We start from the raw sequence: 22824 nt of genomic DNA, 5'->3' as shown, positions 1-22824 counted from the left end.
CTTTGCGTTATGTTAAAGCGTGACTATTATACATTCGTTAGTATTCATATAGATACTTTCGGCTCCTGTTTGGATTATTATTTGTCAGATCTTCCTAAAAAAGAACTTTTAAATTAAAAACCTGATAAATTTTACTAATTTGTCTTTTCTTACTGATCGTTTGATAATGCTGTATATGTGTTGAAAGCATATATAAATACAAAGTATGGGCATTTTTTACCTATAATTAGCACCAGGACATAATTGCTGCCTTCACAATCACCTTATTCATAGCTTCTTCAATAGTCATTTAAGTGTATTAATATTGTTGTTTCTTCGCTTTAAATATGTTTAAACCCCTAGTATAAAAGATTTGTCCTGTATTACAAGTAATAAATCAGTAATGTATTTCTATACTTTATTGAAAACAGAAACCAGTAAAAAAGGTTTAATGTTTGCTACATAAATATTTATAATACCCACGTAGAAATAAGTGAAATAAGAAATATAATTGGTCAATACTAAAAAAGAGAGAAATAAAATCCGTAAAGAAAGTTACTGTCCACGGTCCCTAGATCCCACTTAAGTAGATTTCAACATTAAAACATGTTATTTCAACCACCTTTATGTAGCGATGTTGATACATTTGTTTCTGATATTTTGAGAGATAACAATACATTTCCATTTCAAAAATTATATTGCATTGGTCCTGCTATACTTTAAGCATAATGTCATGGTTTATTTCGCTACGGTTAATTAGAAATTGTTGAAATACAGATAGTTTCTTTGTTGGCAATTTTTGTTAATAATAATAATAATAATAATAATAATAATAATAAAAATTATAATAATTATAATGTCTTTATTTAAAAAATGGTATAACACATGAAGATATAACATCATTAAATATCTATTTTTTAAACGTGGCCTACGAACAATATTAAAATATTCAGAAACAACAGCTACAAATGAAACAATAACTTTAACAATGAGTTGATTTACAGCAAGCATAATTTGATTGATTTCACAACACACCTTGTAAATAATAAATATCATTCCATTCATACAGTTATCTTTAAAGCCGCACGCCCCCAGATGAGTCAAAATATCTAAAGAATTTCAATCTTTAAAAAAATGTTTAAAGTTCTTAAGAAAAATAAAAAGAGATTCAATATTTCATTAATTATTTACATGTTATGTGCGATTAATAACGCAATAAGAGGTATTTGTGTATATTTTGAAGTCTTTTTGGTATTTAACGTTGATTCTAAGTGTCATTTTCAATGTGTAAATTACTTTCTTTGTTCACTCCACAATAATTAACTTTTAAATAAATTTTCAAAATTTTCATGATTAGCGTGAATCTGGAGGAATGCTGCTTTAACTGATGATTTAACAGATATATATTATAAATAAATATTAAGCAAGATGCTAGTATGTTTTATATGTCAAACATTTTTTGGAACGAATGTAACAGTATTGAGTTCTTAATTTTGCACCATTGTAACAAGTTGACTTTTATCATAATGTGTACGATGTTTCGGCATAACAGTGTTATCATTGAAAGCTGATTTACTGCGGGGGGAGTCAAACTTTTAATGATATTAGAAGTAGTTCGGTTGTTACTAGTTTTATTATTTCAATAGGATCGCAAAGTCACAAAGACTATTATTAGTCCTTTTCCAATTTCAAGACTCTCTTTACACATCTTGTTATATTGCTGACCTGTGGTAAAGCATGATCTTCTAGTGATTTAGCGTATGGAAGAGGTGTATCGGCTGCTGTAACTCTACTAACAGGTGCCCTAAGGTGGTGAAAAACCGGACCTGTAAAAAATAAAACAAAACATTTAAAATTGAATACAATCTATCTGTAGAATCTTTAATGATTTTACTTTGTTGTCATTTGCATTTACAAGTGTAAAACCCATAACCTATCCGGACTAAAATTTCTTGCATGAATATAATGTACTTCTGTAATGCATAACCTGATTCAAGTAAAGGAAATCAAAACAACATATAAATAGGTAGTTAATGTGTCTTTGCATTTTACGTGTTTAGTATTTTCCTGAAGCAACCATAATATTTATTGAAATAGTTGTATGCCTTGTACATGCATATTGTCGTTAGACAGCATACGTTTAGATGCTTATATTCGTGTTAAAATGCATTTACTAAAACTACATAAATATAATGTTAAATGAGATGGAGCGGTCGGTGCTGATATTGAATGTTATGTATTTTGATTTTGGAAAAGGAGTCACATCAGAAGCTGAAATTTCTAAGGTAACACTTTTCGTATTTATTCTTTTAGTTGCATTTTACGAGAGACAAGTACATACTTTCAACCACTCTTGTGCATATTTCTGATCCTACACCAAACTGAGGCCATCCCCCCTCTACTGTTACAAGATGATTTGTTTTCATCACAGATTTTAAAATAGCTTTTTCGTCCATCGGACGAATTGTTCTCAAATTGATCACCTGAAATATTACAATTATACACCACTGGCTAAAAAGAAGACAAAAGTATCACATACCAATGTTGCATGAACAAAATACGGTTGATCAATTCATAATCTTGAAATTAAATAAAGGGTCTGATCAACAAGAGTTTGATAGAAATGTTTGCTGGTGAGTTAAAAGGTATATCAAACTTCCCGAAAGTAATATGAAAAGCGGCAAAAGACCTCTCAATTGAAATTCATTGTCTTTGAGCAAACTAAATAGAAGTTATCACAACAAATACCCTAGTTCTAAACAGTGTGAATCGTTACACGATTTCTCTAGATAAGACCATGTGAAATCAATGACCCCCAATGGTACCCAAATTTGACCCAAAAATAATTATTTTGACAAACTTGGTACTGACCAACTATAGGCAACGATATACACAAATAGTTATGATCTAGGTCTTGCTATTACACTGGTGAAAGATTTTTTTATTAAATTCTAAATTAGTTTATGTAAATTCAAGTAAAGATCAGGGCAGAGTCAATATTGCCCCCCGGGTTATGATTTAAAAAAACCTGGTAAAGGCTCACACTAGACAATGCTACACACTTATTATCAAAGCTCTAAGTATTTCCGTTTAGGAGCAGATTGTTTTCAAAGCTTGCACTTTTAAAATCAACTTTTATGCTTTTGCAGAGTTTCAGGCAAGGAACATGCCTCAGAAATTTGTATGTAATATGATCCATTAAGACTTAAGGTCATCATACCTCACATTCAACACCAATGCCTGAAAGTTCTTCTGCTGCTTGTAAAGACAGTGCGACACATTTTGAAAATGACACCAGCGTACAATCTTTACCTGTAACAATTATAGATAAAAAAGAACTACATTTTTGTTCAGTACTTTTTTATATTATGGTAACCTTTAACCTGTATGAAGCAAAAAATAATATGCCATTTCTTAATATAAAAATTGTAAGCAATTTCAAAACAGCAGCGTTCAAAATACACAAACAATTCAGAAGTATTCTACATAAATCATACAGTGGACATTGCCGAGGATAGGCGTAGTATGTGACTAAAATTTCCTACCGGTGAGTCTTTACAATGACTTTCATTTTGTTTTACTAGTTGTAAAATAATCGATTTACCTTGTCTTTCAATTTTAGCTTTTCCTATTGGTAGAACAAAATCTGTGTCCATTGCTTCATCAGACATCTCAAAAACCGAATTATATAAACAATTGTTCTCTAAAAATATCACTGAAAGAGAAAATGGACATTACTTTATAATAATACTGACGGAAAAAAGGAAAACAAAAGAATAACATAAAAGAACATTCAAATAATCGTAATAATATCTGTAGGTTACCGATCATTAAATAGAACTTGTTTTTAAGGTGACCAACGACATAAACATTAACCGTTATCAATATACATGCAATAAGGAAAAGAAAAGCACAACATCTTCTCCGACTTCAATCTTCTTAATAATGAGTAATAAGTTACCCGGATTTTGATCTCTGATTGCCGCTTTTAGGAGACCTTTGCAGTCTTCTGAAGAATAAGGGGAGATAACTTTAAGACCAGGACAATGCCCATACCATGAAGCAAAACATTGTGAATGTGATGCAGAACAACCCAAAAGCGCACCGTTTGGTCCTCGGAATACGACAGGGACTGAAAACTTGTAATTTATAAATATTTAGTATTATTTACCCTACGTGTAGAGTATTGATTTTAGTAAATTAGACTACGGATTTGATTTTTCTTCCTTATGTGAATGAATTATTGAATGTCACAAATATTTGTATAAACTTGCTTGAAGTATAAATCGGAGCAATCTATGATTTGTAAAAATGTAAGTTAACAATAAGTATAATAAATAACAGTAAAATAAACTTAATCACATAAACTGTTACTCAGACCTAAACTATATTAACTTAAGCTGATATTGTTTCTAGACTATCGGGATCATTGGCCCAATATTTTTGATTTTGGAGATTGAATGCCTTTAAGTCGGTGCTACAGAGAGAGACAATAGCGAAGTTTCTCTGTTCCTTGCTTCCCATGTATAGACTCAAAACAATCGTGGTTAAAATGTACACCTTTTTCAGCCAACGACTATGTCTATATATAAACGCTAAAGATCTAAAGAACACAACGTGACTTTGGTTATTTTTACATAAAAAATAAGTTTTTTTTGTAGATATTATCAAATTTGAAATAGCGTTAAATCCTGTTCTGATAACATTTCCTTTTAACTCGCGATTGTTCAAACTCAAATTTTGCGATCTAATACCATACATTATTGTAATAAGTATTCGAGACAAATGAAAAAGGACTATTAATGTGATATTTCTAACACAGATAAATTCATAATGACAATGAAATATGCAAAGTCAGTCACGCCCTGTAACACCGCTATTGAGACGGATTCGAACATCACAAGAATTTAAGTCAATGATCGCAAAAGTATAACATATTCATAGAACAAACAAAACACTTACTATCCCTGAAGACAAGTAACATGCTTTAGCTGCCGAGTTGATGATCTGATTTTATAAAAAAAAATGCTTGAAATAAGATATTCATTTAAGAAGCAAATATTTCATATGATTTTTAATTATATATCTTTAGATTAAAGAATTAAATTAGAAATATGACTGAAATAATAACTGAATAAGATATAAATGTATAGTTTTCGTTCCATACAAACAAATTTGATTTGATTGAAATAAATGACTTGATTGTATTTTTACCTGGTCGATTGCCTGCATTGAGAAATTAAAAGACATGAACTCACATACTGGCTTCAAACCAGCCTGGAAAAAAAGAATGAATCAAACATTTCATAAGTTTAGCATTTCAAACAGTTCTTGACACACGAAAATAAATATTTGAATATTTTCCGACTTACTATCATAAAAATAGTTAAATATTCATTTACAATATGTTTAAGTTATACTAATCAAATGTCATTCTTTGGGAAAACATTTGGCTTTAGGATTTTTTAAGATAAATGCACATGAATATTTTGATTTATTATTTATATTTATTTATCATATATTTTCATCATGATTTATGCCAATACACAAATATTGCGTCTAATAATATAATTCACCATACGTGCAATCAATTCTATAAGTGAAAGGTGCTTAACAAGTATACCATGGCAGCACCAATAGCAAGTCCGGTAAAACCCATCTAAAAAGCAAGAAAATGCTTGAGTTGAAATTATGACATTTAGTTTGTACGAGGTATTGTATAGCTCCTAGAGAAATTATGTAAGTTTAAACAGAAAACTCGAGCATTACTACCAAAAACAGGACGACTGTTACAAGATATGTCAACATGAGTTAAAAACATAATATAGATAACATGGAAACCTTATAGGTCGCCCAGTACGAAAATAGAAAATACTGCAGCATCGGTTTCTTTGAGGCATTTTAAAAAATGTAGTAAATTCAAACTACATGTACCATCGACGCTCCCTCGGTAGCACCGGCTCACGTATAGTTCAACATGTTAATATGAAATTGATGCAATTTAGAATTTGTATCATTTAGTGTGCAAACGACAGTCAAAACTGAACCTTTTATATGACACTTTCGTATCCTAATACATGTAATACGAAACGTTGTGATTGGTCTAAAAATAAAAAAAGCTTACCTCTGTTATCGGTGTATCCTTAACCCTGTTATCGCCCCATTTCTTCCATAAATCTTTTGTTACCTTGAATTAAACAATGACCATTTCTTTTACAACATTAATCAACTTTACATATTGATTCGCAAAATACATTTAAAAAATAGATAAGAGTAGTAATAGAAGGCACGTTTCACAGCCTCCCCACGAGGCTGCTATGTGTAACACGCTTCACGTGATAGTATGTGAACAATAGCAACAATACACACATTAAAAGTTATAGAACAAGTTAAATGTTGATGCTGCACAACAAAGACGCCGCCAAATGATGTGAACTGTCACAAGTAATGTACAAAATCAGCCTTGAGAATCGTTCTCTTTCACAGTTGAATATCCGAAGAACTAATCATTTTTTCCATGGTCTTGGTATGTGCTCGTTGTTAAATAATTTAGTTGCATATTTTTTTGAAAAAGTAGAACCTAGTGCATAAATTCACAAAGTAATGCCATGTCTGAAATTCTGAAATGTTTGTCTGTTGCGACAAAGATTGAAAGGTCTGGTCGAAGCAAAGTAAATTGGAAAACAAGTAAAATTGAGATGATTGGTAAATGTACTTAAAATAAATTCAAGACACAGACAGAGGTTGCGCCGAGAATATGTCAATTTATTATATACTTATAAATGAAATATTGAGAAATATTGATGAAATAAAATGCGTATTTTCATTTTCCGTATTTTCACTGTAAAAATTTATTTTTCACTGCAGTGAAACATATTTTCCGTATTTTCACTGGTGTCTTGCCGGACTACTTTCTTTTAAATTCTGCCAGTACACAAAATTCAAGGGAAAGTCTTTCAAATTTTATCGCAAAAAAGTGAAAAATGTATATAATAAACAGAAAATTCAAGTTTTTTCTATAATTACATGATTTATTTTCATCTTGTGGCATGAAAATTACCATATTTCACTCGTGGCTACCGCCACTCATGAAATATTTATTTTCATACCACATGATGAAAATAAATCATGTATTTATAGAAAAACTTGAATATCCTCTATTTATTATATACTTTTAAATGAAATATTGAGAAATATTGATGAAATAAAATGCGTATTTTCATTTTCCGTATTTTCACTGCAAAAATTTATTTTTCACTGCAGTGAAACATATTTTCCGTATTTTCACTGGTGTCTTGCCGGACTACTTTCTTTTAAATTCTGCCAGTACTCAAAATTTAAGTGAAAGTCTTGCAAATTTTAATGTCCTGAAAGAGAAAAATAAATATAATAAACAGAAAATTCAAGTTTTTTCTATAAATACATGATTTATTTTCATCTTGTGGCATGAAAATTACCATATTTCACTCGTGGCTACCGCCACTCATGAAATATTTATTTTCATACCACTCGATGAAAATAAATCATGTATTTATAGAAAAAACTTGAATATCCTCTATGTATTTTTTAATATTGGTGCGGATTGCATAATGTTTTGTGGACGAACTGTTCTGTTATTTTACAAATAGAAAAAATATGTCTGAAATATTAAATAATAGTTATGAATAAGTTGTTAAATATAATTAATTCTTAGTAACATATTGTTTACTTATTTACAAAAGATTAAACTATTTGATTAAACATAAGATGGCATATTTACCTGGAATCTAGGTATAGTACCACTAAATGTAATAAAATCAGACAAAAGAGAGCAATCGTCACAGAATCCTTCAAAATAACCTATTCTAAATATTTGTGATCCATTTTTTAAAAAAACGTACTTTTTTCACTCAGTTGATTTGTTTTAACTTAAATGTTAATCATTTTCATGAATTAGCCCACGTTTTGCCTGTTTTGCAAAATATTATTGCCGTTGCGCCCGTAGCGCCAAAAAAAATCTCCGTTGTGTATTTAAGTCATACCCCTTGTTCCCTGTCCGAATTTGGTTCCCGTCCTGACATAGTTCTTTTTAACGGTTTAGAGAGAACAGCCTCTCTGATAATTGGCATGATTTAGGCTATGTATCTTGCAATTTAATGATTCGTCCTAATTTTGTAAGGAAGTCATATTGATAATAGTTGCCCTGGTTTCCTTCCTTCCGTCAACGAAGACTAAATGCTAGAGCATCATATTAAATTTGGCGACAATTTAAGGCAGAGCCGTACTTCAACAGAGGCGGTGCAAATGAAGTGAGTGACACTGCTTCAGTCGTTACCTCTCTTAACCGTGACCGACTAAAGAGTGGCTCATTTGCACGTTATTTATTAGGAAAATGAAATAAGATGATGATAAAAAGAATATGATATTCAAACATGGCACTATCACTTCAGTTAAACGTTAATTTTAATTCATTAAAGCTCGGTGATCAGAAAAGCTATTTTTTTTTTTAAAAATCTGTAAACATTGTGATTTTGTTGAAACAATAAAAATATACACAAAAGCAAGACAAAATTTTTCCCCATTGCTGAATAGACGAATTCATATCTACTTGACGCCGCGTGCACGCGGCGTCTAATAAAACAGTTGCTTCAACCAATAAGGGTGTCTCATACAAAAGTGTTGTGTGACTGTTCAAGACGACTATTACGCTGTTAAACGGAACAATCTAAGTAATTAGACACACCAGGTAGTTAATAAGATGAAACAAGTTATAAACATGTATACTCGTATAAACCAACATAATAAATCCTTTACCTGGCCTTTTTAAACAGTTATAAATATGTGACTTAGAAATAAGACTTACAATCACACTGTGGCTTTTAGTTTATTAACACATGTCTAAGAGCGCTTTTTATAAAATTTGTGTTCCATTTATCAAGCACTAATTTTCCTCACCTGCTCTAATCCTCCAAATATACCAATATCCTCTCCCAACAGAATCACTTTTGGGTCTCTCTCAAGTTCTTCGTCTAAGGCGGCATTCAAAGCATTTCTAACAGCCATTTTATTCTGTTAGATATTGATAGAATAAGTATTATCTAGAAGAAGTATTATCTAAATAAGTAGATCTATTATCTATAGTATAAAAAATTATCTATAGTATGAAAAGACCTTCAATGATGTCAAAAAGCCCCAGAAACTGAAATTTTAAATTCTTGCATATGTCAATTAAGCATTGCACTGAAAATGTGTGGTGGCTGATTTGATAAACTTTTGTGCGTCGGACTTTCGTCTAGTCGTTGTCGTGTGGTATGTTGTCGCGATGTGACATTGTCGCTAGAATTTGCTATTTGTATATTATATGAATCTTACACCGGCTGCCGGTACAGACCGGAATTTCTTGCATATCAGACAGGATTATCTACCGTTTACACCGGTGCTAAAAAACTTTGCCTTAACACCCCCCACCCCCTCCCTCCATGTAAGACAAAATAGATAAATACAGAATCTCTAAAGAAAGCCCAACACGGCAAAATTGAAAATGTTGCAGGCTCGGTTTGATTGAGCCTGTTCATGGACGGTACTGGAAAGTGCAAGTTACCGTCCACGCCCCCTAGCACCGGCTTCAGCAGAATTCAACATTTAAACATGAAATAGTAAAATTTTGAATTTAGAAACATCCGCAGATGTGTTCACACGGCGGTTATCATGGAACCTTCAATGTGACACTTCCGTGCCATTCCATGAAAAGCGGCGTATGGTCCCCAAGTAATAAAAAGCGTGTGCCCTAAACGAAAAAACAATGGGCGGAACTAAATAAAATGGAATTTTGAAAGGGGATCTGAGGTTATGAAGCCTGCGTATCACAGATAAAACAAAGTCGCGTGCTTTTAATGACGTCATTGCCGCGCGCCTTTTATTAGGATGACGTCATTTTACCGTTATGAATGAAGCTGTAATTTCATACGCTTCTATAAGAAAAACGTGCGTAAATAGAATATCAGTTTTCATAATTTCTGTTCTGGAAATAATTGATATGTAAATTAATATGCAAGAAAATGATTCAAACACTGGCAGTCGGTACAGACGGGACTATCTAGCTCTCGGGTAAACTCGACAGAGCCTCGTTACCGCTGTAAACAGTCACCCTCGAGCTAGATATTCCGGTCTGTACCGGCAGCCAGTGTAAGATTCTTATAATCTAGCTCGAGGGTGACTATTTACGGCTGTAACGAGGCTCTGCCGAGTTTCAGAGAGGTCACTTTTATTTAGCACTATAAAGCATTCACAAAATATTAAGTCTAATTTGTTCGTAAGATAACGTATCATACAGTAGAGAAATTTTTAAAAGTGATGTTTTGGATTTTCAAAGAATGATAGTGGTGTTTTTTAGATACATAAGAGGATACATAAACGAGAGAAATATTTTAAATGTGATGTATGTGATTATGCCATTAATGATGGCGGTACTCTAAAGACACATAATAAAATTCGAACAGGAGAGAAATGTTATGTATACATGTGATGTTTGTGATTATGCATTTACTCAAAGTGGCCGTTTAAAGACACATGGGAATACAAACAGGAGAGAAAAGTGATGTTTGTTCTAAAGAAACATAAGAGAATACATACAATATAATAATATTATAAATATGATGAATGTGATTATGCATGATATCAAAGGTGTATATTTATTTATTAAAACACATCAATGTAAACATATCTACACCTATTCGGTGAGAGAAAGTACCATGTATCACATATGAGTGAAAGAATTATTAATGGTTGAGAGAGAGATGTCATTATTCCTATTTGGTGAGATCATAGCACTATAAAACACATAATGACCGAGATAACTATTATATACTATGGGACTAATCAAGTGTCTATAAATGCCTCACAATCACTGACTTAAGCTGCACAAAATGATCTATAGCTTCAAACATGTTATTAGGCATTCTCAGTAACATATCAGCCATATATGTCCCTACTGGCATTCCATACCACATACATTATCGTAATGGTTGAAAGTGATTTCATTATTTATCCGGGTGAGAGCAAAGTACCATATAGCACATAGACAGTAGAAGTATCATAAATTATCCTAAGGGTTGAGAGAGAAGTCATTATTTTTCCTAATGGGTACATAATAGTTCTCACAATCATTTTGTGTTTTAAAGTGCTTTGCTCTTACCCAGCACTGGGTAACCCGATTGACCCAAGCAGAGCCCTCGTCGATCCAGGCAGAGCCCCAGCATAGCCCAGGACGATCCAGGCAGAGCCTGAGTAGAACCCCAGTGAATTGAAAACGCGCGAAAATGATAACATTGATATATAATATTTATCTAATATAATATCTTTTGTTCCAGAACATGAATTCATGAGAATTTTCTGAAAAATCCGTATGCAAGACTGGATAGAAGGGAAATGGGAAGGGTGCATCATCGTAAATTGTTATGATTCTTTTGAAATGAACCGGACTTTGCCGGGGCTCTACCGGGATCAACCATAGCTCCATCTTCATCCTCCGGGGCTCTGCCGGCATCCTCCGGGGCTCTGCCGGCATTCATAGGAGCTCTGCCAGCATTCACCGGGACTCTACCGTAGCTCTACCGGCTATATCATACCCTGGATCATCTCCGGTTTTTGCCGGCTGAGCTACGGTGCTTCCCCGGTGTAACCCCGGTCGTTCCCAGCAGAGCTAAGGATGAGGCCGGCAAAACTATACTTTTCTGATCATCCCGGACCACCCCGGTGACAATCGGAACGTCCTCGGCTTTTATCTATAATAACCTCGGAAACAATACGGATTGAAAGTAGTTTTACCACGTGATTTCAGATGTAAACAGAAACAGAGATAATGTAAAACGAATGTATATATTTGACATCCAAAAGAAAAGCAATGTCTGTATCGGTACTCTTATGATTGAAAATATGTCTGACAACAATTTGTAATTTAAATATGCCTAATTAGATACAATTTTAAACAAATCCTAAGAAATGCAGCAAGTGACGATGAACTAGTAGACATCTGATGACCAGATATTCTTTTAAACTTTTCAATGAGTAATTGGATTTTACCAGAATTGTATATGTATATCATAGATGAATGGGCGAACAAAAGACATTGTTCATCATGAACTTTGGTCGGCTTGCTAAAAATAAAAATATTAAATGTATTTTCTTTGAAACATACAAAACAGTAGTCAAATTAAACAAAGTCTGCTTTTTATTATAACTGTAACAAATATACAAACAGCATATACAAATAGTAACAAAAGAGACTAATATATATTGTAATATAACAGGCTTTTTTTCTATCAAATTAAGAAAAATGGTTTCTTTTGATGCATTGGACTTCGAAAAAATAGTAGCTATATTTTTAGTCTCAGATAAATACTGAAAGAAGAACACACGCTGGAATGAAAAATTTGGGATGAATTTCTAAAAGACCAAATTCAGGATTTTTTTATACGCGTTAACAAAAATAATGGTATATTTAAAATCATAAATACATTTGCATGGCATATTGATATATTGAAACATTATTTATCAATGATCAACTGTTACATTGTTTGCTTAGGATATAAAAAGACAAACAGAGGTAATCTTAAGGTAAGCAAAGAGGTTACCATATCACCACGGGCTATGTCTTCTGACAAAGTAAGATTAGCCAACTCTCACACAAATAAGGCTTAAAAATGATGGCACATACTGTCTCCCACTTTAAATCATTGAAAAGTATTAAAATAGTCAAAATTAGAGAAATTTCCCCTGTTGTACATTAAAACATCTACCAAATATTGCCCGAGCATTGGGAGTCGTTACCGTCAAAAACTGAAGTTTCAAACTTGACATAAGTTATTACCGTCTCAACGTGTCCTGACAAAGCTGCTGCCAAACTGAGCTGAAGGAGTTCTTCCATAGATCTTAACCAGTATAAGGTAAGGTCCTGTACTCAAACCCCGGCTTTGGTAACTGCATGGTCTGAAAAAATTTGCAACACTAGTACATGTCGAAGGAAATAATAAGAGGCATTAATGCTGTAATTCTGATATCTTAAAATGAAAGATTATAATGTCTTAATTAATCAATGGCTTGATTTTCTGATTCACATAGCAGGGATTAAATATTGTGTGCTTAAAAATGCATGCCTGCATGGAAATAGCAGTTAAGACATTATAAACCTAACATAATTTAACTGCTGTAGCAGCTGCAGCAACGACAACAACAACAATCACATCAACTTTGTTATTTTAAATGAGCCAATTATCCATAAACTACACTGTTTAATGACTAGAAAATCTTTGATGTGTATATATTAGCAATTACATTTTGCAACACAGCAAAACATCGAGTTTCACTACACTGAAAATGCCTATATTTCCATTATGTAAATCACATTTGTCCTGTTCAATTGTCAGTTCTGCTTCATTTAAATACGAGACAATAGTGAGTATTTACATACTGATTACTACAGCATAAATACTTTGCTGAAACATCAGTGCATATGATGTGTGGTCCATATGAGCAATAGGCTACTATGGTGCTTGTCAGAATCCTAAGGCCGGGGCTTCTTTGGGCCCCTAAGACCTCTAGAATGAGCTTGCCAATCACTTTTTTTACCAACGTAACCAGTCTGAAAACACGCACTCCCCAAATTCCTTGCAATGCATGGTTTTTCCATAACTGAAGATGCATTTCTCTAAAAATTATCATTTTCTAAATAAATCTTATAAAAAATAAGCTATAGATTTGGTAAATTGCTAAACACAGGGTGAAAAATAAAACTTATCAATTTATAAACTGCTTTAAACAAATTCTAAATTTCATTATTTAGTTTTAAATTTATTTTTAAAAGTTTTAATTAAATAAAATGTAGTTAATCCTTCCTGCAAAAGCTCTGTTACCTTCTCCCTGCTTACTGACACAGTAGCAGACATCTACATTTGAAGGGAAGATAACAATAACAACATCTGTTCCAATTTAAAATGTCAAAATTTAAAATTTTAAATAAAATTTAAAATTTTCAAACCTGTCAGTTATCCATTTTTCCTGATTTCTATGCAAAAACACAGCAATGATGCAAAATTTCATCCATATCCATCAACCAGTTCCCATTTTTCACATTTCTCCTCTTGGTGTAGGCCTGGTGAATTTTCGTATTCTTTGTTCTATAGTTAATCAGTTACATTTTAGGCTTAATTCTGGATTCCACTGTTCTTGATGAATTATATACTGTCTTCAACTTTAAACATCAACACTATCTAAGTCAAATGAGGCATAAAATTACAATAGGTTAGCCATCTACTTTTTTTCAGAAATCTTCATTCTGTTGAAACACTGTTTAAATTCACCACTTTAAAAACTCCTGACTGCTGGTGGGTGGTACATCTTTAATCCTTCCGCCAACAAATGAGTTCCTAGAGAATACACAAAAACAACTCTTAAAATCATCATATAACACACAAAAACTACACACATGCAATAAATACACTTTAATTATGACCAATCTAACTAGAGATGACTTAAATTGGGCCACTTCAAAATTTTAAAAAAACTACTTTCTAGACTACAACGGGTTGGGTCTAATTCCGTACCGGGTTGAGACCATGAAGCCACTAGACAATATATCTACTTGGACTACTCCACATTAAAATTTAATTTAACTCCTTGAAGATCAGAGAAGGACTTGTTAAATGTTCTGTTTGTTGGATGTCATACCAGTATTTTTTGTCTCTCAATTTTATCATCTTAAAGCACAAAAAATGCTCATCTTTTATAATGTTAACGACACAAAAAAGTAGTGAAAGAGTGTGTTTGTCGGCCGGAAATAGGGGAAAATATATTGATATATGCCCCACTTCGACCCAATGGCTGGAAATTAATCACTTTAGTTCATAAAGCTATGTTTTTGATGTGTTTGGATTGCAAAATTAGTTTGTATCATGATTATAATAGCTACAGGATGCATAGAATGAATGGAATTTTCCAGTACCTCTTATATTTTGTTAAAAGAGTTTGGAACATGTTTCAAGTAATTGTAAAACCAACTAGAAATAAAACATTAATATTCTATATAGTTACATTATTTTTATACTCTTCAATAAAATTGTTTTTAAAACATAATTTTTTATTTTTAAATTACCATGTTGTCGATGAATTAATCCCTTTTCCCTTTAAAACTCAGACCTATTAGTCAACTGAGCCTACAACTTACAATACCATTACTTTTTGCAAATTTATTCTTTTAAACACTGTTTAAATTACACTTAAAAAAGTGGAAATCAACCCTCCGCCAAAAATGAAGCAAAATCACAAAACCAAAATCCTTAAAAATTTTACAAAATAGCAAAAGAAACGTTAAATTTATGTTCAGGGAAAAATTGCCTTCAAATTTTAAAACATTTCTAGAAAATTTTAATTTATTTGAGAAATAATAAAACTGTTGAAACTATAGACTGTCGAAAGTGAAGGCAATATAATATATTTTCTTTCCGGGAAAATCCATCTCTGTATTTTTCTGTTTAACTTATTAATAATTTTTTTTTTAAATTTTTCAATCAAATAGCTGGTATACACATATTAAAGACCTTTAAAAACCTTTTATTTAAATGGTTTTATTTATAAATTTTAATGATAGCCCCAAAATTAAGATTTTCACTTTAAGTTCAAAAAGCATTTTTATAAAGTATTTGATTTAAAATTTTTGCGTTAAATAAAGGGAGGCTAAATTTGAAATTTAATTTTCCTATACCGTCTAAATTTTCTTAAAAGAGTGGAACATTTTTAATTTATTGTTTAAAAAATAGAAATATGTAGGTAAATTTTATATTCTGGAGTTTTAAATTGTTTTTCATAAATTATCATTAATATAAATATAATTATTTGCAAGGTGTATACATTCGTAACTTTTTTATCTTCAATCACAAAACATACAGGATCTTTAAATTGATGAATTTGTTTATATGTTAGCCTATCAAACTGTTTAACTGATATCATGATGAATATTTTTGCTATATATTTTTAATGTATGTATCTGATGAATGAATCAATATCTATTTGATAATTTCAAAAGACACAAATAAAATTAATCAAAATAGAATAAATATCATAAAATATCGAAGTATTCTCAGATTTTAATTATCAGTTAAAGAAGTCTACCTGTGCAAGACGAAAATACGTACATATTTGGTACAAAAATTTCTGGCATACATAGAATGTATTTTCAAAGAATCTTTCATATTTTATAACATCGCATTTTGAGTACCATAGTGAATAGTATTTTTATCACATGATTTATATCAAGATAATTCATGAATTGAATATCATGTGTTTTATGCTAATATTCTATCATTTTTAACAGTCTGAGAAGAGGAAGATGAATGTTAGAACCGAAAAACCTTCACAGAAGACAGACATTTACGCCTATTTCCTTCAGGTTTACCTAAAAATCGTAAGTGACTTTTTTGACGAAAGTGAGCGAAAATCAATTAATAGCGTTTTATTATAATTTAAATTGCAGTTTGTTAGAAACTCATTATATTTACTATCAAAAATAATCATTATGACGGTTTAATCGTCAGATTTTTGTATAATTTCTATACACAAGTTCAGAGATCCTACCTTTCGCTCACATTGAAAAATACAAAAGTGAACTACAATTATCGTATAGCAGCATTTTGTATTCTAATACTTGGAAGAAATCTTCGTATCATAGTGGACATTTGCTGTAGAAAGTACAGTAAATGCGTTACATTTATACATTATGTATAATTATTAATGTAATTATCATAAAGATCATTATGTCCAAGTGTTCAAAGCAAACATATATTTCAAGATCTCTGAGCAGAATAAAGTCACATTATGCTCATCCAAGTGTAGGTGGGCAATGTACATGTTAATTTGAAAATAACATTTTACTTGCATCATTGTGTTAAAATAATATTTCACTAAGAAAAAAAGAAACGAGTGGTATTTAAAAAGTAACTAATAACTGCATTTATGCATTAATTATGAATAAAACGTTTGGAAAAGATCTTGTTATATTTCTCGCTGACTTCAAGGAAGATGTTTCTGATAAAATATCATTTTAGTTTACAAAGAAATTAGGGTTTTATGTGCGAAATCATTAATATATAATGCATTTCTGCATAAATTATTAAAATTGAATGAGAAAATTGCCCTTGCATAACTTAAGTATGATATATGATTATATGTATATTTGTACATTAGATATGTTTCGTGATAAAACGCAAAAATTGTCCACTTCAAAATAAGTTTCGCATACGCCAGACGGTGAGACCTCGGTTTTAAATTAGAACCGTGATCAGGTATGATGTTATTGAAGCAGATGTATCTAAATATTTAATCTTAATTCATTGAGATTTCACAGAAATATTTAGGTAGGATAATTTCATATAAAATATTCATTTCATATCCTCTCATTTGCTAGTCATTTTCATCATCAATATTATACATCAGTCACAATTATAAATGTGAATATTTTGAAATAAATTCATATTTAAACAACGATAAAATGAACGTAATGTCACTTTTATATATCTCTGATAATTTCAAAAGGCTGTTATTAAATGATAACACGAATAACAACGAAAACAATTCATTTATTTAGTCATAATAAAAAGCATTAATATCATGAATATTGTCATTCACTTTCGTCCGAATAAGTCACTTTCGTACTGTTCAATGTGGGCGAAAGTATAAGGTCTCTGAACTGGAACTGGTTTATAGAAATAATAAAAAACATGTATATTAAACTACCATAACGATTGTTTTTTTTAAATATAATTTATTCATTTCTGAAAACATGGGTTTACAAACTGTAATATTAATCTAAAATCAAAATTAAAAGCTATATTTGATAATTTTGGAGTCACTTTCGTATTTTACAATGTGAGCGAAAGTATAAAAGATTTCTGAACTTGTGTATAGAAATTATGCATGCGTCAAACGTTTATTAAAATGGTTCCATTATTACATGGTTGATTCCCGAAAAAGTTGTAACATAGAATGTCTCTGTTAACACAATGAATATTGTACGTAAACAGAATAAAATGTCCCGGAACAAAATATTGTTTGCTATTTTAAGTAGGGGTTTATCCGTTAAGCTATTGTTTTGCGCATGCGCCATTCGCTTTTAAGGCAATTATCCACCATCTTTTGGAAGTATTCTTTTTCTAAAATTCAAATAATTATTTGTGAAGCAGATATATAGCTTTATACATTTAAACACTATAAAAGCCTGACATCACTGGGCTATGCAATTATTTACAAAAGTAAAACAATTAGCACTCCTATTTGTAGGAATGATAACTAGTTTTAGGTGTTCCCAGGTGTATCAGAGTTGATCCTGCTGGTACTGAGGTACTGAGAACATAAAGATTTTTACAGGCAACAGACACTAAGACTGTATCATGAGGATAAAAGTGGTGCAAATAAAAGTATTATCATTGAAAGCTCTCATTCAAATCAGGTAATTAACTAATTCATTCATTCATTAATTATTTTCTTCTGAAGGTCTGATCACCTTATTGGTTTTATTTCTTATGATATCTGTTGAGCTCATTGATACATTTCGGGCTCACATTGTTTCCTAAACTCTTAGTACATTTTTCTCCGGTTTGATTTATTGAAATATTTTTGCTCATCTGGAGGCGTGCTGCTTTAAACAAAATCAACATTCTCTTGTCAATGATGCTTAAGAACTTAATTTAAATAAGAATAACCTTATAATGAAATCTCACCAAGCTTATCCTTAGTATAACTATAGAGGCCATGACTCTTTTCCATCACTCAACATGTTAAAAGAGAAATATATTTTTCTTGACATATTATGTCATTTATCTGTTAAATATTATTCCCCAATAAAAATGACTGCAGGTTTTACCAACCTAATTATATATTGCAAGGAATGTCTGCGGTGATGCTTTACACAGATTCTACAAAAGGAGCAAGACCAGGTTAGAAGTAATTGGAACAACCATACGGCTGACTTTACGATTGAAGGAAACCCTAATTTACTTTAAATTGTATCATCTGTATACGTGTTTCTCAACCTTTTTTGTTAAGCAGAATATAAATAGAATAAAATATCAAGTTGAAAATATCACTTTACCAGCTTTAATATAATAAGTAGTGCATTCATTTGGCGTAATGTACGATTTTTTTAGAGTGTCTTTTTTGCCAACACAAAAATTATACAGTCATGTGCATTCAAAAGAATTGCTACTTTTATGCTTTAACTTTTTTTGAAATTAAATAGATTTATATTATAGTTTTTCTTTGTAATTCTTAAATCAGAATAATATCTAATTTACTCTATTCTCATCCGGTACTGCTGGACTTAGCACTAAAACAGACATTTATTTGATGGGAATGGTCGACTGGACAGAATGAAGTCATTTAATGTAGCTCTCTGGTCCAACCACTTAAGTAACTTAGTTATGTTACTAAATTGTACTGTTCCTGGTAATAGACTTCTGTTGGCAAGTAATTTCTTGTTAAACAAAGGATTTGTATACATTTGAAACAAAATGATACTAGGTCAATGACGGGCATCAACATACTTGCACCTCAACAAAATTGTTGGTATTCATCATTCAGGTAACAAGACAAAACATTATTCTAAACTTAAGTAGTAAATAATGATAAAATACAACATGTGTCTGTTTAATTTTTTCTCTATTTCATCATAAATATCCTTCCGACTCTTCAGATTCGGAAAACATTGAAGCTACAACTTCTAACCACCCAATCTATGAATAAAACGCTGAACAGTTCAAACAGTTAATTTCAAACAATGGCAAAGAAATGCCATCTACATGAAATAAAGCATTGAGTATATAGCAGTAGCTGAAACTTCATTTAAAGGACATATATAATTATATTATCACAAACCGTGCAGGTCATGAATTTATAAAACATTATAAATCACCATTTATATGCTGGGAATTTTGATTATATTTCAACAGCCTTATTGTGTAAAAATACCATAGCAAATTAGCAAACTTATTTTTTTTTATAACAGAAATTTTAAACAAGATATATAATTCAAGAATTTGACTTAAAGTGTAACTTTCATGAGCTGCGTATCGGTCCTATCTTCACATCTGCAATACAAAATATGCAATTGTTTTCGAAGATTTATGAAATAATTAATAAAATACACTCACTCTGACGTGTGTTTACAAAAATAAATCCACCATTAGACCGTATCGCATGGTTTCACCTCGCTTAAAGGAATATCGCACCGCTATACGTTCGAACCCCTGATATTGTCAAGCAATGTATACCTCAGTGCATGAAGTGCTTTGATTTAGAATATAATCTTGACACTACATAGAACTGCACAAATGTCTTTTAACGACTGGGTTCTAAAATTACTTAGTTTTTTATTTATAAAATGTCTATCATAAAAGATAAGAACACAATTATGTGTACAATGTATTCATATGAAAAGAACGCCTCGTGTGAAAATTCCAGTAAAATGTGTTGTTTTTTAAATACATTCCCGCGTTTTGGAAAAAAACATAGCATTTGCACAAAAGTTATACCATTAGATGCGGAATTCATTTTTGAATAAAATGGTATATAATTCAAATTATTTGGAATGTATATAAGACCGTACGTGTGATTATCACGGCACTACTCCCAATCGTGTGATTATAAGATTATAACGCGGCGTGGTAATACAAATAGTAGTATTCTAAAAAAAAGTTTAATCTTAAACGCAGAACTCTTTTTAAAAGAAAAAGATATATCATGTATATATGTGCTTTTATATAGGAATTATCAACACCCCTATTTGTCAATGTTGATATAAACAGATAATGAAAGGAATGGCGAATGTTTCGTGTTTTAGTGCATACGAGATGTTTACCCTTCTTAATGGACACATCAATGCACCAATGCGTATTACTTATAAATTCCTCCGGATATGACACTGATAATTTCGATCTATTTAAAATTATTTCTTTAACATTAAATAATATTTTCCACATGAACAAGTATAAGATAAAATAAAATTATGAATACGTGCGATTATCACGGCTTTACTGTCGCAGGCGGTTTATAAATACATTTTTTCCGGGATCTTGTTTACCGTCATAACACTTAAACATTCAGCTGAAGACACATTTAGACACAAAATTAAAGTCGGAGAATAAAAAAATATACTATACATAATTCAAATATGTTTGATTAAATATAATTTCGTACCATAATAATCAAGGTACTACTGTTATTACTTCGGCGCAATATAATCACACACGTGCACTATTCTAATTTCTATTACAAATTATACATTACGATAATAAAAGTAGCTCTATCTGATTGCACTTTTAATGGTAGCCATTATTTAAAGTATAACTTACGCTTCGATTTATTAAGATAATAGTAGTTATAGTTAAAACGTTTAAGTACCTATAAAATGAATGACTAAGAATTATTTCAATCTAACAATATCCACAATACCTGTTCTTGTAAATTTTTACAGAGTTTTTGTCTAGTTACCTGACTTGTTTTAAAACTACTCGGTGACTCTGTCGGCGTGCTTAAATGTATTGTATTTAATATACCATATAAATTCATGTTAGGCCTTTAAAAATGTCATTTTGCATGATTTCTGTAAATAAAATCAATTTCCACTGTCGCGTTCAATTTCAAATGTCAAAAAATGTGTATTATACCTTTTCATTTTTGAATCCAGTAGAAAAGAAGTTCCGCGTACGAATGCAAACGCCAAGTTTTTCAGAAATTAATGCGTGTTGGTGAAATCCCTTCAAACTACGCCCAAATTTTTGTGACATTCTGACAGAAATCATGTTTTGCAATTCACAATTTTAAATAATGTATTTCTTTCTGATATCTAACATATATCTATGCTGCTAATTACATTTTTACTTCTGTATAATATTCCTTTCCATGAATTCGAAAACCTAGCTAAACGCCGTTTTCCACACAGCTCTGGAAAATTTACCTAAATGGCGTGTAGTAACCACACCTGGGCAGACAGCTGTTCAAGCGTCGACAGCTGTACCAGTTGACGGACGGTAAGTATTCTCTATTTTAACATAACCCAACTGTGTTCGATTAAATCAATGTTATGGATTCATAGTCAACATCCAAAGGAGCATAATAATAAATTTCTGGCCCTGTGCAAACTTTACCTCTAATGAATTTTGACTGAAAAAAAATAAACTTTTCAAACACATCAAATTTTTCCATCATGAACGGTAAAATAATGATAGAAAAATGGAAATATCACATAAAAAGTGTTCTGTTCTTCATTGGATGTAATTCCCCAGAGCTAAACCCGTAACATACCGGAAAACGGTGTTTAGCTATGTTTTCGAAAAGGGCAATAAGTAGTAGAAAAGCCGCTTAACGTCACGTACCGCGCATGCGCGGCCACCATCTTGGATAAGAGTCACTTCCGGTGGCCATATTTGGTTCGCGGCGCGAAAATTATTTGAAAATATGAACGGCAGCCGTCTTGTACTTTAACGAATTTTGATTTTAAGGAATGAGTTCATCCTGTTATAAATAGTTACCAACGATAAGGGTTGTTATACAAAGATCGATCAACGATGACGTCGTTTCTAAAAATAACGACCACTTTCCCGTAATAGCTAACCAATCAGGAGAGACCTTCTTGTACATAAGACGGAGAAACACTAACACTGGTCATAAGAGTTTTGACACTCGACCAAGAATCATGGCTAGCTACAGATGCAAGTTCACTCTCGGTAATCAGAGGTGCAACGACCCAATGTTATTAAAAATAATATGGTATTATTATGGTGTATGTAAATATTATGTATGTACTTTTGATTATGTTTAAAG

The 22824-nt window shown here is 31.4% G+C and overlaps 1 protein-coding gene across 1 annotated transcript; it reads right to left on the bottom strand.

Moving 5' to 3' along the window:
• Window positions 1–418: 418 nt before the first annotated feature.
• LOC132726524 (pyruvate dehydrogenase E1 component subunit beta, mitochondrial-like) lies at window positions 419–22014 on the bottom strand. The gene is made up of 11 exons (XM_060711860.1): window positions 21669–22014; window positions 8914–9027; window positions 6104–6166; window positions 5603–5638; window positions 5194–5256; window positions 4942–4986; window positions 3941–4118; window positions 3584–3694; window positions 3200–3291; window positions 2321–2462; window positions 419–1805 (listed from the first exon to the last, which is right to left on the bottom strand). The coding sequence occupies exons 1-11, from the start codon at window positions 21801–21803 to the stop codon at window positions 1651–1653; spliced, it is 1134 nt and encodes a 377-aa protein (XP_060567843.1). The 5' UTR covers window positions 21804–22014; the 3' UTR covers window positions 419–1650.
• Window positions 22015–22824: the final 810 nt, after the last annotated feature.

The sequence above is a fragment of the Ruditapes philippinarum genome, unplaced genomic scaffold, assembly GCF_026571515.1.
Source record: "Ruditapes philippinarum isolate M1 unplaced genomic scaffold, ASM2657151v2 ctg346_1_1_1_1, whole genome shotgun sequence".
Classification (NCBI taxonomy): Eukaryota; Metazoa; Mollusca; class Bivalvia; order Venerida; family Veneridae; genus Ruditapes; species Ruditapes philippinarum.
The sequence above is the reverse complement of the archived record's forward strand: the minus strand, read 5'-3'. Positions and strand labels throughout refer to the sequence as shown.

What these genes read in the sequence shown, in the direction of transcription:
- LOC132726524 (XM_060711860.1), bottom strand. Translation starts at nt 21,803, where the DNA reads ATGATTTCTGTCAGAATGTCACAAAAATTTGGGCGTAGTTTGAAGGGA. An exon ending in CAATGCAGGCAATCGACCAG is followed by an intron (nt 4,987 to 5,193) that starts GTAAAAATACAA and finishes TTATAAAATCAG; the next exon opens with ATCATCAACTCGGCAGCTAA. An exon ending in AGCTAAAATTGAAAGACAAG is followed by an intron (nt 3,292 to 3,583) that starts GTAAATCGATTA and finishes TAATTGTTACAG; the next exon opens with GTAAAGATTGTACGCTGGTG.